Below are 18,693 nucleotides of genomic sequence, written 5' to 3'. Positions count from 1 at the left end.
AATGCTTTATTTGTTCCTATTGCTGTGAGATTTTATGGTGCTGTTGTCAATCCAATCTATGTATCTAAAACTGAACCATATCTGGGTTCAGGATATGCAGATTTTGTATTTTTGCCCATTCTTTTTCATTTGGATAATTTAAAATAACTGACAAACTTTAACTATATTTTTTGCCTATCCATACATTTCAAATACCACTTACGCCTATCCATTGTTAATTATTTTATTGTTGATCTGGCTCTATGTTTGTTTGCATCATTGCATTATCCAGTTTTATAACTAACCTTTTGCTATGTCCAAAGTATTTTGCAGATTAAAGCAGTTTCTCCAAGGTTTCATACAGTTTTTCCTTTCAGCATGACAAGTATCCCAATTCCAACCTTTGAAAATCAGCCCTATAAAATTTGGGGGAGAAATGTCCTAAAAATAAAATTCCACTAAGCAGGCTGTCACAAAAAGAATAAAAAAATCACTAGAAATAAATACTCAAAAATTTCAAATTAGAAATTTACTTTAATCAAAAGTTAATAAAATAATAATAAAATAAATCACAAATATTATTGCTTCTCTGAAAAATATGTAGCATCATTTTTCCTATCACAAAAGATATACCAATTATTAACCCAAATAATAAACTTATTAAATGTTATATAGGATCACATAATTAACAAGTAATGCACATGTTATTGTATATCATGAAAAACTGTTCAACGTTACAGATAACACTTTTATTGACTTAATTTGAAAGCATTATTAAAGTCTAGTATAGTCTTAATAAAAGTTTATTTTAGAACGCTATAATATACTGTATATAGGTTCAAAGTAACAGTGACTATGAAGTTTTAATGCAGATTGCAATAGTGGGGGCAAACTCAATTAATAATCTTTTTCTTTAAATGAATTATAAAATTCAGAAAAAAATACTCTTCAAGAGACCTTCTAACATTTTTACTGATAATTTTAATGTTTATTTTACATTATCTAAAGCACTCATTTTCATGGTAAAACCTTGTAGTTGCACGTTTAGAACCACATTGTTTGGCACTTCTAGTTTTTAATCTTAATTTATTGCACATGGGATGTCTAGGAGGTTCCACATGGCTAAAATGTGATTTTTTTTTCATTCCATAGTATTTTTTTTAATATCTGCAATATGTGGGAAATAAACAGGAAATTCTAGTGTTATTAAATTTGGGTGAGGGGTCCTCTGGTTATATAGAGTGCCTATATTTTGAACAGAATGACAACTGTTCATGGGCCAAGTGAAGCTTTCAACAGAGAATCCTTCTTCTTGATTGCAGGTGGTTCCAGAGCACCAACGGCAACCAAAGACACCATTACACTGCTACATATCTAACATCCTTTATATAAAAAGGGTTATTTCAGACCTGTATGAGAGCTTCCATTGCTTTAGAGGGTGATTTAAACATTACATGTCAAGAGCTCATAGTAGCTACCATCACGAATTTTCCATTTACCGACAGTTTTTCTAGTGCATGGCTGTAGACCTAAGTATCTATCATGCAAGCACCATAATATTCATTTTTATGTACACTGTATATAAAACTGTAATACTGGTTATTCAGTCGGCTTCCTTAGGGACACAGAGACATTTGTGTCAGAGATTAACTAGCAGCATTTTTGCTTACAGTCCAATATAATTGGCACTAATTATATTGCACACTCTGGAGGACAAGGTTAGAAACAATTTCTTATAATCATCTGAAATTAAATGTAATAGTCATTAAAAAGTATCGGCATTTTTGGAAACTTCATCAGATGAGAACAGTAAGAGTTACAGCTTTCCTCGAAGACTACCAACAAGAGGTTTATCAGACGAAAATGTCATCCACCACGAAGGTCTCTCAAGGGCACCTTTGCCCTGTAAGATTGCACTCCAGAGGTTTTTATAAATCTAAAACACAATTGAAAATAGAAAAAGTGAGTTTCACTGTGCAAATCTGAATACACATTGTTATTGTTATGCAGTTCTGATGTATATTACAATGCAGGAACACCTTGTCATCAGTTAAGATGGAAAGATTCTTTATTTGATAAAAATATTTCCACTGAAAGTAGTTCTTCTTATGAAGGAACGCATAGAAAACAGCTAAACACACGTTGTACTGGACTTACAAATTGAGGTCTAAGCTCAGTTGACATAGTTAGCATATATTTATGTGTCTGTGGAGTTCACGCATTTTTAACATGTCAAGGAAATGCAGTTTGATTACCAGAAAAAGTCCTTGCATAAGCATAACACATCACGCATGTTACATATTATATTTTGGCTGCATAGACCATAACACAGCTTGCAGACAGGTAAAGAACAATTTTAGTGTGAGCGATACATTTTGCAAGAGTGCACAGCACATTTTTATGTGCACTCACACCTTTTTTTAGAAATGTTTTACAGTAATGTGGCTTTAGCAACTCACTGCAGGAAGTGAGATGGGGAAGGGTCAGATGTAGGCACGGTTGGATGTCTGACTTTTACCTATTAGTGTTCACACTAAATCCTAACCTTAACTTCCATCCTAAAACTGCTGTTGTAAGACTGTGCTGATGTTTTGTACTGCGACTCTGCAAATATATGTTCTATTAATCCTGAGGGGTTTTCCGTAGGACTACTGCTTAAAAAAAAAATCAGTGTATGAAAGCGGTGTACTTATTGCAAAGCAGCCAATCGTTAAGCACACTTCCTTCCTTGCATCAAAAAAGTGAACATGCTTATTTTACTCAATGGCTTTGCAAAAGTATTGCATTATTTCACATTTTGAAATATTTCTATTAATTTGGCTCGCTATAATTTAGGGATGCCAATTTAGACTCTGCCTCATAAGGAGACATTACTTTACACTGGGAAGCCAGGCAAGGGGGAATTCAAAAGACAATACATTTTCTTATGCTGGAGAATCTATCCATATACTTTTTGAATCTGTTCTCACAACAAAGTAAGATGCAGCCCAGTATGGAGTATTTACTTGATATTTAAAAATGCAATATGATTGCTCTATTTCATTTTTGTGCACAGTAAATGCACCCAATGTTTTTTCTTTACTACTGATAAATTCTTTTCTGATTTTCATTAGAAACTGTGGTATATTCGATATGGGTTTTTAGTTTGGAATGGATGCTTTATTGTATGTCAACGAGTTGTAACAGCTCTTAATTTCTACTAATTTCCATGAATGTGTATGTGTGCATTAATGTGCCCTGGCATCCCATATAGGGTATGTTCCTGCTGTGTGACAAAGCTAATGCAACAGGTCTTTATTACTAGAGTCTTTTATTTGAATAAATGGATTATGGAAATTCTAACCTGCTTAATCCAGTTCAGGGTCATGCTGGAGTCTAACCCAGCTAACACAAGGTGCAAGGCAGGAATACAACCTGGACAAGGTGTCACTCCATGGCAGAAATAAAGAACTGCTTGTCAAATATTACTTTCAGAATACCTGCATTAACACATAGCCACTGAAGAGAACATAAATGTACCAGGGCAAAGTTACCTCTTGTTACTGTATGGGTCATAAACAAAAGGGATACAATTTATGTAATCAAATAACTTTGGCTATTTATTACTAATAATTCAAAGTGCCTACCTATTCATGTGTCATGCTCACAAGGACTTTTGGAAGAAATACAACTCAATACAATTATAGCAATACATTTGCAAAAAAAAAAACAACAACATTCTATAATGGTTTATCATGCAAAAAATATTTTGTTTATTTATCACCATCTGTTATGTCTGATGTTGAAATACGCTAGAAAAACCTAACAATGAAATGGCAAGGCCACATATTTCACTTCTTAACTTACCAAATTAATAATTAAAACTATGAAAATTCATACTTTGTAACATAAGATTTAATGTTTCTCTTTCTTACATTGCAATGTTTCAACAATTGTTTTCCTCCTTTACATAAGAACTAATTTTAAACCAAAAGACAGCTTTAGTGAGGCATTTCAATTACCATGTTCATGAAAATAAGTTAATTTTATGTACACTGAACAGCCATCTTCTTAAGACAACATTAACCAGAAAAAATGCAAAAGCTTGCAAACCTTCCACATACATAAGAGCAAATAAATTAACATGTACAGCAATACGTTTATAAATGTTAAGACCTTTTATTACCAACAGTGGATATTAGGAACCAGATTTAGTAACTAGAAGCATACCTAAAATAACATCATTGTTCACTGCATATATTACTAAATATAACCTGTTAAATGCAGAAAAATTAAATTAGCAAAAGCACAGGAACAAGAATATACATAAATATATACACACATTTGTACACACACACACACCAGTGGTTTTCAAACTCAGTCTTGGGGACCCCATGTAGCTGCAGGCTTTAGTTCCTACCACCTTCTGCTTTTAACTGGACTCCAAGCCTAATTAAGCAAGCTGTTATTTCCCAGATTTTGTGTTTTGGAGTCAATGTAGAAAATATAAAACTAACTTTGGTAAATTTTTATTAGAATTAATCAAGCTTTTACGTATATTATATAGGGATTTTTTATTATTTTTTAAAAAACTTGCCTTTTAGGATTTTCATCATTATCACATACCTTTTCCAAGAAATATCCTTTCCAGAATATACATTTTACAGGTATTCTGGTGATTTATGCCATTATTTCCTAATGAGCAGTAATGAGTGGGTGTGATCTCAAAGTAGTCTGCAGTCTTTCAGCATTCAGTGTTGTTTGCTCAAGTGTCTGCTCTGCTCATTGCTAATTGTCATTATAAGGATACAAATATGGAAGCATCTTACATAGAAAAAAGGCAAATAAATCGGAAAACAACAAAAGAGTTAAGCATTTAAAGCTCCAGAAAAATATACATATTTCTAAACATCTTATAAATTGTAAAACAAAATCACACTACTGTGCTTTTCTAAATATAAAATAAGACAAGAAAAAAAAGACCAGCCAATTAAATTGAACCAGATCCTGAGTAAAAGATCACCAATTGTGAAACTGATTGGAGCACAAACCTGCAGTTACATGGCATCCCCTGGACTGAGTGTGAGAACCACTCATAAATACACTGATGGAAAAAGAAGCACAACATTTTCTGAAATCAGTTAACTATAGTTATAGCTTTATACTTTAACCAGAAAGCCATTTTGTGCAGTTCTGCACTGAAACTTGCCAAAAACATAAAAACTCATTAAGTGCACTTTTACCCAGATAGGCACAAACAGATCTTCATATAATCTGACTACCTTTAGAAAGGCCTTATGCAAACATTAAGTCATAGTAAAGCAAAGGACACAAACAATTTCCTGAGCATTTCATAGTGCCTTCAGCCATCTCTACAAGCAAAAGAGAGGGTCACTGACAGGCTGAATGTAGCCATGTTAAGTGCCAGCACTCCGTGGCACTACAGAATAAAGTTCTCTCTCTACCCTCTCCCACCTTCAGGTAAGGTTTTAATAGAGAGTCCAAGAGCAGTGCCAAGCGATCTAATATTCATACTGCTACTAAAACTGCCTGCATACAAAATGCCCACAATAGTGGCATGGCACTAAAGAAAATACTTTATGCTGCATAGAGCAAGGTGACCTGTTAGTAGCTCTGTGTCCACATCTACTAGACATCTGACCCTACAGCAGGGCAATGTTAGGACACATATAAAGTTGCTGTGGATAAAAATGTAGAGGAATGTTGGGGTCTCCGGGTCCTGCCCTGGGTTGCCCTTAACCCACTGCATTGTACCGCAACATCTGGCGACATAACCCTTGGCCTGCCATTGGCCAGCACCTGTAGCTGGCTTTTCTGTAGGGATGTGATAACATCCCATAACTGCAGATTCAAGGATTTATGGCCTTTATGAGTCAAAGGTTTCAAGCAGTGAAAATTGTATGAGGCAGTCTCACTAGATACTGAAGGTCTGCAAGACAGGTGTTGTTAATGTTCAGTTTCCTTGTTTTTTTTCTGTTGTAAAGTGTTGTTTTCCTATTATTTTTATTCCTTTATTATTTTAAAAGTGATGTTTGAAAATTTCAGTCTAACAATGAATGTTGTTCTTCTTTGTTCCATCTGTGTATATGCATAATAAATGAGAGACAAAGAAAACCTTTCTTAATGTAAAACAGAATAGTTTTTATAAGATGCATTTCTTACCTCACCATCTCCTTTTCCTATGGGAGAATTTAAAATGAAATCAGAAGGTGCAATTGTATCCACTAAAGAGACAGCATCATTCTTCAGCTATTTTTGGAATGTGACATAAACATATTGCATTATTAAAATCCATATCTAAAATATTTCTGATTTGATAAAGAAAATAATCTTCATATTTTGTCTTAGAAACAGGACAATTTCCAAAATAACTTACACAAATTACAACAAAAAAAGGAATAAATCTCACTTTTAAAATCAATAGATACTAATTATCAAATACATTTCTCCCATGCAAAGCATTCAAATTGCTGCACACATGTTTGTGCATTGTTGCATCTAAATGATGGATATTGGCTAAACTTTGGTAATTGGATTGCAGTGTTTGAAGCTTTTATGGCATAACCAATAAAAAACCAAAACAATCACACTCATTTTTACATGTTGTGTTTAACATTTTCTGCAAAATGTGTAACCCTCTTGACATAAACAATCATTATATATTAAAAGGAGTGATCAAAGTGTTTTGAACCTACATGAAAGCCAAAATCCTCAACATCACGTATCATACATTTTTAATGCTAAAGAACAATAAACAGTACATATGCCATAGTCAGGAGATGGATCCCAGAATTCTAATAATGGCAGGACATCTATTAAACATGATCAGATCCAGCTGGCCATTTGTTAATGACAGGAGTAATAAAATGAGTGCGAGTGAGATAGAAATTAGTTAAGGGCTAACAGTTATATGTCACTTTATTTTATTTAAAAGACAGAATGCAATAACAAAACATAATCTAAATTGAAAACAAACTGCAGAATACAGCATTATGTTCTGAGCATAGTCCATGAAACTCAGCACTCAGGGTGTGTGGATTTGGTGTCAAGAATGTTAACTATTGAAATGAAGCATCACTACAGCCAATGTTCCAAGCATAATCTCAAGCTAATGAACTTTGACTGGGCGAAATTGTGTTTCATAACTACACATGAAACTTTGATATACTACAAATATTTGGAGTGCAAACAACAATTGAAACAATGAAAGAAAACTGATTCTTTAACAATGAAGAAATTCAAAGTCCAAGTCAGTGTTATCAAAATAATGCTTATAGATTTTTATGACATCAAGGGTGTTTTCCATATTGATTACATGTTGCAAAATGTCAACATAACTGGTCAACATTACACTGACTTGCAGTGGCGTTTGCGGTAATTAATCAGAGAAGAGTGGTAAAAAAAAAATGTATTGACCACTTCTGCTTTACAATGCCTATGCTCATACTGCATGGGATGCAAAGGCTGCTCTGTAAAACTTTGAATCTGAAGTGATGCCATACCAGCTATATTGCCCCATGATGCTTTGCAAGGTGTTCGTGACATCACAGAGTTGTAACAGCCATGTGCAGAACAGAACTTTCATGCATACTGCAAGGTTCCTGACCAATCTGCTTTATACATGGATGATGTGTTTAAAAAAAACGCACACCATAATGACCATAAAGACAATATTATGGGTGCTGCCACCAGATGTATAACATAGATCTCTGTGCTTTGGCTCAGTCAGCACCACATGGCTAGTTTGCATGCATAATTACTCCCCTCCCCTTCCTCACGTCAGAATGAGTCCCTGTGAAATAATAATAAAAGATTTATTATGGTTTACAATGCGTTTCTATCTTCTCTTCAAACCATATGCACAGACAGAGAAGAAAACAATGAAAAAGAAAGCTCCAGGTGTGCCTGGAACCACAACTTCAAACAGTGGAAGGAACAAATACCATGCTGCTGATGTGGTTTGTGTCCATTTTGCTATATTTTGTTTGTGGTTATCATTCTGTCTGTGTCTTTTGTTGTTTGAGGCATGGTGGAACAGTAGTTAGCCATACTGCTTCACAGCACAGACCATGTTTTTGACCAAAATAATCAGTCTAGCGGGCGGCACGGTGGCGCAGTGGGTAGCGCTGCTGCCTCGCAGTTGGGAGACCTGGGGACCCGGGTTCGCTTCCCAGGCCCTCCCTGCGTGGAGTTTGCATGTTCTCCCCGTGTCTGCGTGGGTTTTCTCCGGGCGCTCCGGTTTCCTCCCACAGTCCAAAGACATGCTGGTTAGGTGGATTGGTGATTCTAAATTGGCCCTAGTGTGTGCTTGGTGTGTGGGTGTGTTTGTGTGTGTCCTGCGGTGGGTTGGCACCCTGCCCAGGATTGGTTCCTGCCTTGTGCCCTGTGTTGGCTGGGATTGGCTCCAGCAGACCCCCGTGACCCTGTGTTCGGATTCAGCGGGTTGGAAAATGGATGGATGGATGAATCAGTCTAGCATATTTGGCTAACATTTCTCTTGGTCTTTGGAAAATTAAAAGACTACTGCACCATAATAATCAACTCTAAACTAGTTCATTTCCCAGAGTTTGATGAAATTTTGAAAATGTTCTGGAAATTCAACAGATTCACAGTAAATCAAACTCTAATCACTAATCATAACTGAACTGAAGTGGACACAAAATGTTTTGCCTCTTGTCAAAAAGGTGCATCAGTGCCTCTATTTCTTCGGCTGTCTGAGGGCTGCTTGCATTTCTCCAACTATTCTTATAAACCTCTGAAGATGCAAAAGTGGAGTTTATCCTCATGGGGTGTATCACATCCTGGTACTCAGCTAAGAACGTAAACAAATGCGGAGAGTAGTGAAGGTTGCTTAGAACATCACCAGTACCCAGGCGCCTTCTATTCAAGACATATATAACATCTGCTACCTTAGAAATTCATACTGTATAGTTAAAGACCTCAGCCATCTTGCACAGCTGCTTTTCTTACACCTCTGTCTTGGTAAATGGTAGAGGAACATCAAATCAGTAAATTCAGGGACAGATTCTACCCACAAGTCATAAGGTTGCTGAATGGCCAATCAAAAGAATAAACATTGTATGTACATTGTGACCAGTTCTGTGCGGGCACTCTGGAGCCAACCCCTCATTTAAAATAAATCTCACAAAGGTTTTTACTTATAGAAGAGTTCCAGGAAAGTACTGGGCACCTTTCTCTCCCTAATTTAAAATACTACCTCCAGACTTCGAAAGAAGACGAAGATAATTATAATTTGCTCTTCTTAATTTGAGAAAGAAAAGAAAACCAAGACACTAATGGTGGAGGAAGACATTGCAGGCACAGTGATTCTGGTCTGATTCAGTGATAATATTAGAAAATGGACAAAGAACATCTAGAACTTTCAAATAAACATGTTACTTTTCACTGCATTTGGTATGTGATAAAACAGTTTAGCCTAAAACAAATGTTGACCTAAAGAACCCAGAAAGTGAAAAGTATATTTTGATAAATGCCCAAATACTATTTTTTATTTGAAAAATTGCAAGCCCAAAAAATAAGTACAGAACACCAGTAAAGGAAGCAAAGAAATATTAGACATTATCACTTTCCTTTGTTTATTACATTGATTATGATATTGTCATCACAAAAGCCCCATATGACTACATTTTTAGGTACTAAGAGATTTATTGTTTCTTTTAAAATGATCTCACCTGAGAGCAAAGTGTAAGGATGCTACTTTGAATTAATTCAGTGCACTTTTTACCACAGAAGTAGCCACCTGAAACAGAAACAAATGCGATTCTAATGCTGCACTTTATAATTACAATTTGAAAAAAAAAATAAAAAAAAATCACTCTCTGGCCATCAACAATTATAAATAATAATGTTTCTACAAGGTCAGAACACTGGCACAGTGGGTAGGGTTGCTGCCTCATAGATGCTGTGTCTTTGGTTCAATTCCAGCGTTTTGTTATTGTCTGTGTGTGGAGTCTGTAATTCTCCCAGTGCTTTGCAAAACATGAAAAAAAAGCAATTAAGATTAGGCAATAATATTAAAGAATAAGTAACAAAAACAAAAAGTAAGGTCAGATGGCTGGAAGGACAAAAAAAAAAAAAAATCTCCAGTTAAACTGGAGAAAAAAAAAAAAAGTCTGCAGGGGTTACAAGGCCGAACAACTGACCGGGCCCCAGGCATTCTACCGAACATAAATGATCGTAAATCAGTCCTCTTTGTTTTAGCTATTAACAACATACTGTATTTTCAGTATATGTACTGTATGTGAAAAGTAATTTTTTTTTGTTTTTTAATTGTTTATTTAAATGCACCTACCACTAGACCAGTCAAACAGTACCTAAATCTATTTTAATGCTGCAGTTTGTATAAAATATTAGCACCTTTTTTGCTTTATTCATAGCAAACTTATTCAATCATCTGATATAACTGCCAATTAAATTGTGAATAACTAATGCTGTTACTGTTAAGAACAGCCTACATCAACTTACATACTGTATATAAAAGAATCAAGACAGAAACAGATTCTGAAATTAAATAGTTGTATCTGAAATTCTGGGGCAGCATAATATAGACAGGTATTTAAAAATACTTTTTTTTGTTTTTGTTACACTGTATTAATCCCTGAGGGGAAATTGTCTTTTTGCATGACCTATTTTCAAAGTATTAACCAATTAATATCATTTAATAACATTTGTTAAACACCTGGGTGATTAGAATAATTAATCCAAAATTAATCCAAAATATTTATAACAGTGAATTTTTAGGAAACTAAATACAGGGTTATATCGTCTTCTCCTTGTTTCATTATACACTAGCATACGTTATATGTTTATTTATTGTAATCCATTATCTGCTATGTAATACAATGGCAGTTTGATTCAAAATTTTGTAATTAAGAATGAATGACATTTAAAATTTAAAGAAGCTATTTCAAAATTTCAAATGAGAATTAATGTTGTCACCTTGATAATATTATACATAATACATGACTGCAATTTCACTGCCTTATAGTAACATTAAACAAATAATGAATATAACATTATATTAACAATAACATTATAGAGTATATTTCAGAAAATTACTGATTCTTAAAACATGCAGTATACCTTGGTAAAGCACAGCTATATGCTTGCTAAGACTCCATAGGCCATACAGAGCACATAGTTTCTTCAACACAGTCTGTAATCCATGTGGAACACTGGAATCATGGGTAAAGTCATGAAATCGTTGCAGGGCAGTAAGCTCTATATAGGCAATAGCCAATGTATGACAATAATAAACCTTAAAAAGAAAAAAAAGTGTGAAAAACAAGGTTTTTATTTCTATGAAAACAGAATCAAAAACTGAGGAAAGCCTTTTGAAAGCATTGTGAGTTGATTTTTAGCTTAATCGTAGGCAGTCATTTACTACAACCCTACTATATTTACTAGAGGTAAAACACTATAACAAAAACTTAGCTGAGACAAAAGGGCAAGGAGAGAGTAAAAGCAGAGTATTGAAATCAAAACTATCTAACCTCACTTACTCAATGGTCAAATCAATATTCTGTAGACAGAAGCTCCTGCACTGCACTATAATTTAGTAGTCAGGTTGATGGTCCATAGCAACCAGGCTGCTTCTAAAATGGAACTCTGGCATGCGCAAAATCTCAAAACAAGAAAGAAACTTCAGACTCATATATATTAACAAAGCTTGAAACTCAACCTTTCAAAATATAAAAATCTCATAAAGCAAAAGAACTTATCTGAAGCACAATAGCAATTATTTAACCATCCAAAATAGTTTTCCCAATTCATAACATCTTCATTACTTTTACTTTTTAATAATACTGCCTGAAATCCTTTGCAACACACAAGAACACCACCAATAAACAGCTATACAATAATGAGTTCTGATTTCTATACTTGAAGGGGCTGTGATACCCTGTACCTTTTTACACCATGGCACAACCTTGAACCCTGGTTATCTTGTGGTTCATTACCAAGATCAATCAGTGTTAGAGACTTAGACAAAAGACAGACAACAAGGTAAATGACAGAAGCAATGTGTTTTTATTTTCAGTGTTCCAAAAATACTTACAAAAAGAAAAAACAAAACAAATCCTTCTGTCTTTTCCCATGTACATCCATCCATCCAGCTCGCTATATCCTAACTACAGGGTCACGGGGTTCTGCTGGAGCCAATCCCAGCCAACACAGGGCGCAAGGCAGGAAACAAACCCCGGGTAGGGCGCCAGCCCACCACATGTCACACACATCCACACACCAAGCACACACTAGGGACAATTTAGGATCGCCATTGCACCTAACCTGCATGTCTTTGGACTGTGGGAGGAAACCCACACAGACACAGGGAGAACACGCAAACTCCACGGAGGGAGGACCCAGGAAGCAAACCCACTACTCCTAATTGTGAGGCAGCAGCGCTACCACTTGTGACACCATGCCGCCCCCTATGTACAAAATCAAGAAAATGAAAAAAAAATATTTTTAACACTATTTACGAAAAACAAAGAGTGCACTGTTCACCAAAATGGCCCTCTATTATGTGCTATGACTTTGGCTCCATAACACGGGTGTCTCTGCTTCCTTCAATGCTCCGAAGACTGTCTCACATTCTCTCCCTCCCTCAGCTGGTGGACAACTCCTAAGCGTTCCTCTCAAATCTTTTTAAACCACTGTGGGGCTAGCTCAACCACTGCCATCTATCTTGTTTCATCAACAGGGGAACATGCAATAATGCTGGCTATGCACATGTTTTCCAGGCCAGACCCATGCCTCTTTCAGCTCTGCTCATCCATCCTGTAAGCAAAAAATTATACCCTGGGCCCACTCATACACTATTGGCATCCTCACTCTGCCAGCACACTAATAACACTTTAATTACTCTGCAACTGCCGTCATCCCCTTGCCCTGTGGTGTGCCCAGCCATGTAGTGCTCCATGAGCTTTTCTCGTGAATCTTGGGTATGTGCACACAAATAGCCGCAACATGATCGGCTAATTGGAACCCCTGCTCTCCCTCATTCATCAAGGTAAGTATTTCATTTGTAACTATTTAATAAGATTAAAAGCAGCAAACTATCACACAAGCCAGGAGTGGGGAATGGGATTTTAGAGCCTCATTATCCTTTAAAAAAAACATGCTTAACTACCCAGAAAGAAATTAGCAAATTTTATTAACATTTTACAACTAACAAAAAAAAAATAATTGTTCTAAAATACATAATAAAATATACCTCAGTTTGTAACTATTAAATACAGCATGGAAAACACATTACTGTTGTAGTCAATTTAAAATGGGTACCACCTCTTCTAAAGCCATTAAACTCTAAATTATGTAGTTTTTCATGTAGAGTTGAGGAATTTTCTGAAATGTATTTAGATATTGGCAGCATAGCAGCAGAATTACTATTACTGCTGCTCCAAAAGTCTTTGGTCTGAATATAAGCTAGGACACTTTGCATATGGAGTTTACACATTCCTTAAATTGTGCAGGTTAGGTCATAGGCAGATACTCAACCAGGCCTGTTGGGACGAAGCACAGATATATCACATCTGAAGCAAACATAACTTAATTAAATTAAGACCAAATACAATAGTCACCATGATCTCTTCAGATTGAAAGACATTGTCCCACATGACTTTGAGAGACTGAATAATTCTTCCTCCAAAATGTGAGACTGGTTGTTTTTTTATGGCAGTTATCCACCATATTGTCATCCTAGTCCACAGCAGAGATGTTAACAATACACAAAAATTGTTATAATATGCAGGATGTACAAAATTACTACTAAAACTTGGTCTTTTGAATGCTTTTCTGCTGAGCTGTATCCTTGCCAGGTCACAAGGCGCCATGAGGCGCCCAGATTCACACTATGTAAAAATAATGATTTATTTATCTTAAACTGGGAAGTCAGGAGAATAACCCTACGTGGACTGGCACAGAATTGTCCCACAGATATACTCCACACTGAGAGTAAAAGGTCGAAAATACAGTAATACACTGAATTAACTATTTAAGCACAAAAATTTAAATACAACTGTCTACAAAATCCCTCCCAACAACAGTATACATTAAACAATTAGATGTACACCAACAAAGTCCAAAGCAAAGTCAGATTAGCATATGCAAATAATAATAGCATGTGAAATCAAATTCAAAGTCAAAGTGAGCACAAAAAACGCATCTACAGTATATAAATAGTATATTTATTGGTATATATGTATTTATAGGATATACATATCCTCAAACTGTCTTAATCCAATCCAGGGCTATAAGGGGCCAGAGTCAATACCATCAGCACTTGATGTAGCCCATCGCAAGGCAAAAATAAAGAACAATATATATGAATACATGGGGTGAAAGGATGCATAAAATTATATTGCAAGCATACCGGATTTTGCATATTGCATTTCATACAGGAAAATGCAGTAAACAAACACATAAAAGCAAATCTAAAAGCGCAGAGACTAATTTACCATACATATTTGCATTTAGGTTCTCCCATGAATAAGTTGGGGCTTGATTTTACCGTATAATTTCCAGTATTTTATAATGTCGGTTGTATAAGTCAAATGCGGAAAACTCACGCTATTGGTCCAAGAGATTATGATAAGCTAACAAGCTAACGCCCACCTGAGTATGGAAGTGTATTAGGGCCACGGAGAAGAAGAAAAAAATACGGACACAGTGAAGAAAAAAAAAAGTGTATGTCGACATGTTGACTTTATTCTCGACATTTCCACTTTAGTCTCGAAGTTTATGTCGAGATTAAAGTTGACATGTTGACTTTATTCTCGTAGTTTATTTTGTCATTAAAGTAGAACGTTGTAAACACCATTTTAGAATCAATGTTTAATTTACTAGATTTTCTCAAACCCCATCATAAGTAATGTAGCACATTAAATTCTTTGTGTTAAGTGTTCCCTGACCAATGTTACTTGGTACATGCTTCTTAAACTGACTCCCTCTCTTCGACTTTATTCTCGACATATACTTTTTTTTTCTTCACTGTGTCCGTATTTTTTTTCTTCTCCATGGCCCTATTATGCTTCTGTATAGGGTTGCCAGATGTACCTTATATACGAGACATGTCCCATATTTGATCATTTTGTCCCCTGTCCCGTACTGACCTTTCAGGGACACCCAAATGTCCTGTATTTAGTTCATTTTCAAACTTCGCAATAAAAATATATTTTTACTACCTTCTTATGGTACTTAGTTGTAACTTTATAAGTAATTATACTTTCTTTTCTCACATTCTCTTGAAGAAAATAACCCAAATGTAACGAGGAAACTATTGTTTGCTGCCTGTTTGAAACTTGTTCAGTTGCTATGGTTGGCTGATGACAGCGACACTGTTACTGTTTGCTCTCCAGCCGAGCTGCTGTGCAGTTCTGTATCAGCATTGCAACATACAGTGTTAACAAAGTGTGTTGTTACTACATACCACAGCCCACTTTTTTTAAATATTAAATAACTAGCAAAATACCCGCGCTTCGCAGCGGCGAAGTACTGCCTTAAAATTGTTATTGAGAAGAAAAGTAAACATTTTTAAACTGAGGGAAAATATACAAATAATTATTTGTTAAGGATCTCTTTGTATACCACGTTGTCAGTTCGGCCCTCCGGTTGTAATATGACCAAGCTGTGTGCTGAGCTTACTCTTGAGCATGCAACGTACAGTTGGCCATGTGAAAAGCAATCTTGCCTCAAATCAATGCCAACCTTTTGTAGGGTCTGTCCCTTAGACTTATTAATTGTCATTGCAAAGCAGAGCCTTACTGGAAATTGGAGGCGTCTGAATTGAAATGGGAGATCAGAGGGTATAACGGGGATGTGAGGAATAAAAACTCTCTCCCGTGAGCCACTGCCAGTAAAAATAGTTGCCTCAATTAGGTTCTTTTGCAGACAAGTGACCTGAAGCCTCGCGTTGTTACAAAGTTTCGGTGGCTGTACACAAATCCACAATCAGCTTTTTTGAGCCAAACCTGTTGTTTTCGTATGAGCCGCTTTTTATTATTAGGATCGTACCTAGAAACAGAAGCTCTATCAACTTGTGGATTTGCGTGCGAATAATAGCAGCAGCGTCTCTGCTTAACTTTTGTAAGTAAGCTGTAAGGAATGAGCCTGCCAAATTTCAGCCTTCTACCTACACGGGAAGTTGGAGAATTAGTGACGAGTGAGTCAGTGAGTGAGGGCTTTGCCTTTTATTAGCATAGATAATAATATTTCTCTGTTGTCTGTATTAAATAAATATTTTCAAATGATTTCACTTTTACAGAATTTTTTTTAGCTTGAATTAAATAATTTTCAAATGATTTTACTTTTGTTTTCCTCATAACCCATTAAAATTCTTGCTTTATGTTTTTAACTTATGTCTCTACTTTTATATAATACTAGACATTAAGTCCGTTACAATAACGGGCGCTAGAACAGTAGTCCATAAACATTAGTAGGAACAGTCTATATTAAATGGCAAGGGACCTTTTACCTCATTAAATTTTTCCCGTAAAATGCCTGTAATTTTCTCTGACAGTAATACTGGCTTTGCTGTCCGTAATATGCGTTTAATTTTCTGTCACAACGGTGGGCAATCAGCAGATTCTTCCCAGCAACTGATGTAATATGCGCGAAAATAAATCTAGTTTTAAAAGTCATCGTATTGTAATATCATGAAAATTCGTATATTTAGGAAAACCCCTTCAACAACTGACACTTTACCGGATCAAGCTTCTTAATCGCAAATCTGACATCCTCAAAGTGAACACCTGCACAACAATGGGGAAGCTGGTCTCCGCGTCTCATGTTCTCCCCGTGTCTGCGTGGGTTTCCTCCAGGCACTCTGGTTTCCTCCCACAGTCCAAAGACATACAGGTTAGGTGGATTGGCGATTCTACATTGGCCCTAGCGTGTGCTTGGTGTGTGTGTGTGTGCCCTGCGGTAGGTTGGCACCCTGCCCGGGATTGGTTCCTGCCTTGTGCCCTGTGTTGGCTGGGATTGGCTCCAGCAGACCTCCGTGACCCTGTGTTCAGATTCAGCGGGTTGGAAAATGGATGGATGGATGGATGGATGTTTTAGGTCTTACCTCATTTACCGAAATCTGATTGGATCTGGCACGCGATATTTTATAGGTCCCGCCCTCTCTGTCTTGTGTGACGCGTCAGGCGGCCTTTGAAGCATCGCACTGTGCCCCGCGCATACGCACTTCACCAGAAGACACACACGGACACTGGACGCACACAGGGGTTTTATTAAAGAAGATATTGGTCTGGGTGTGTAGGGGGCATGTATAAATTTATATATATAGTAATACAGAGAGATATTTTAAGAGTGTCCTGTATTTCTAATTTTCTAATGTGGCAATCCTACTTCCGTATCTGAGAGAGTAACCACGGAGCCTTTTTTTCTATGTATTGTGCCTTCGTGACCACACGGTAATACCCAAACTATTCCGAAACGACGTTTGCACTGTTTATTGTTTTTTGTATCTCAAAACCTCATACACCATTATCATAAAGGCATCCATTATCTACAATGGGGTGTTCAATCAGAAGAAAATATGAAGCTGGTTTTAAATTAAAAGTTGTTGAAGTGGTAAAAGAAATTGGTAACTGTGCTGTTGCAACAAAATTCGATGTGTCTGAGAAACTGGTGCAAGATTGGAGGAAGCAAGAAGATGTAAAAAAAATTAAGTGTTGTACAAAAGGAACACAGGCACAATGAAAAACAGCATTCAGCCAGAATTCAAAGCGGAGACCTCTGCTTTACTGTGCTTACAGTATATAATATTTCTAATGATGTATTGCACATATGTCAGTAATACTTAAAACTATAATGTATACATACAATATAATGTTAACTGGTATTTTATATTAACACAAAACTAAGATTTTTAATATCATCATAACTCATGATTATCACAGACAGCAAAGATTCTGACCTAAACAGTAAACCATATGACTATATCTAAGGGTTATTTACCTGACTGTTGTTTTTGGCCTCAAAATCTGACTTTCCCATTTGTTTCTCTTGTTGAATCTTGAGATAACTTTCTTGCAAAAGGTAACAGACCAGCCACTTATAAGCTAACAATGGAACTGAAAAGAAATTATGGCAAATAGCATTGTGAAATTAATTAATATTTTTAAAAAGTCTTTGTGAAAAATCAAAAAAGAAATAAAACCTGAAACATGCGTTCAATTAATTTTGACTAACTAGTCATCTACAACAATTAAATTTGGATTAAGTTCAGCAAGACACATAATTTATCAAACTGAACAAAACAGACATTTGTTTTCAATAATTAAATTATGATGAATATAAATTTTCATTTACAAAATGAGTTGATTCAACATGACTCCAATGCACTAAAGTTTCATACCTGTTATAGTGCAATATGCAATCAGAAATTATAACTATCCATCCATCCATTTTCCAACCCGCTGAATCCGAACACAGGGTCACGGGGGTCTACTGGAGCCAATCCCAGCCAACACAGGGCACAAGGCAGGAACCAATCCCGGGCAGGGTGCCAACCCACCGCAGGACACACACAAACACACCCACACACCAAGCACACACTAGGGCCAATTTAGAATCGCCAATCCACCTAACCTGCATGTCTTTGGACTGTGGGAGGAAACCGGAGCGCCCGGAGGAAACCCACGCAGACACAGGGAGAACATGCAAACTCCACGCAGGGAGGACCCGGGA

General features: G+C 36.2%; 1 protein-coding gene across 2 annotated transcripts in view; it reads right to left on the bottom strand.

Moving 5' to 3' along the window:
• Positions 1–493: 493 nt before the first annotated feature.
• acox3 (acyl-CoA oxidase 3, pristanoyl) overlaps positions 494–18,693 on the bottom strand; it is a 93,211-nt gene continuing 75,011 nt past the window's right edge. For both annotated transcript variants that reach the window (XM_051928665.1, XM_051928664.1), the window contains exons 14-18: positions 17,962–18,077; positions 11,083–11,257; positions 9,672–9,739; positions 6,142–6,228; positions 494–1,915 (exon numbers count right to left, since the gene is read on the bottom strand). In XM_051928665.1, coding sequence (XP_051784625.1) covers positions 1,796–1,915; positions 6,142–6,228; positions 9,672–9,739; positions 11,083–11,257; positions 17,962–18,077 — 566 coding nt within the window. In that variant the 3' untranslated portion in view covers positions 494–1,795. The remainder of the gene's footprint in view (positions 1,916–6,141; positions 6,229–9,671; positions 9,740–11,082; positions 11,258–17,961; positions 18,078–18,693) is intronic.

Source organism: Erpetoichthys calabaricus, chromosome 5 (genome assembly GCF_900747795.2).
Source record: "Erpetoichthys calabaricus chromosome 5, fErpCal1.3, whole genome shotgun sequence".
Taxonomy (NCBI): Eukaryota; Metazoa; Chordata; class Cladistia; order Polypteriformes; family Polypteridae; genus Erpetoichthys; species Erpetoichthys calabaricus.
This window is presented reverse-complemented; position numbering and strand designations above follow the sequence as displayed.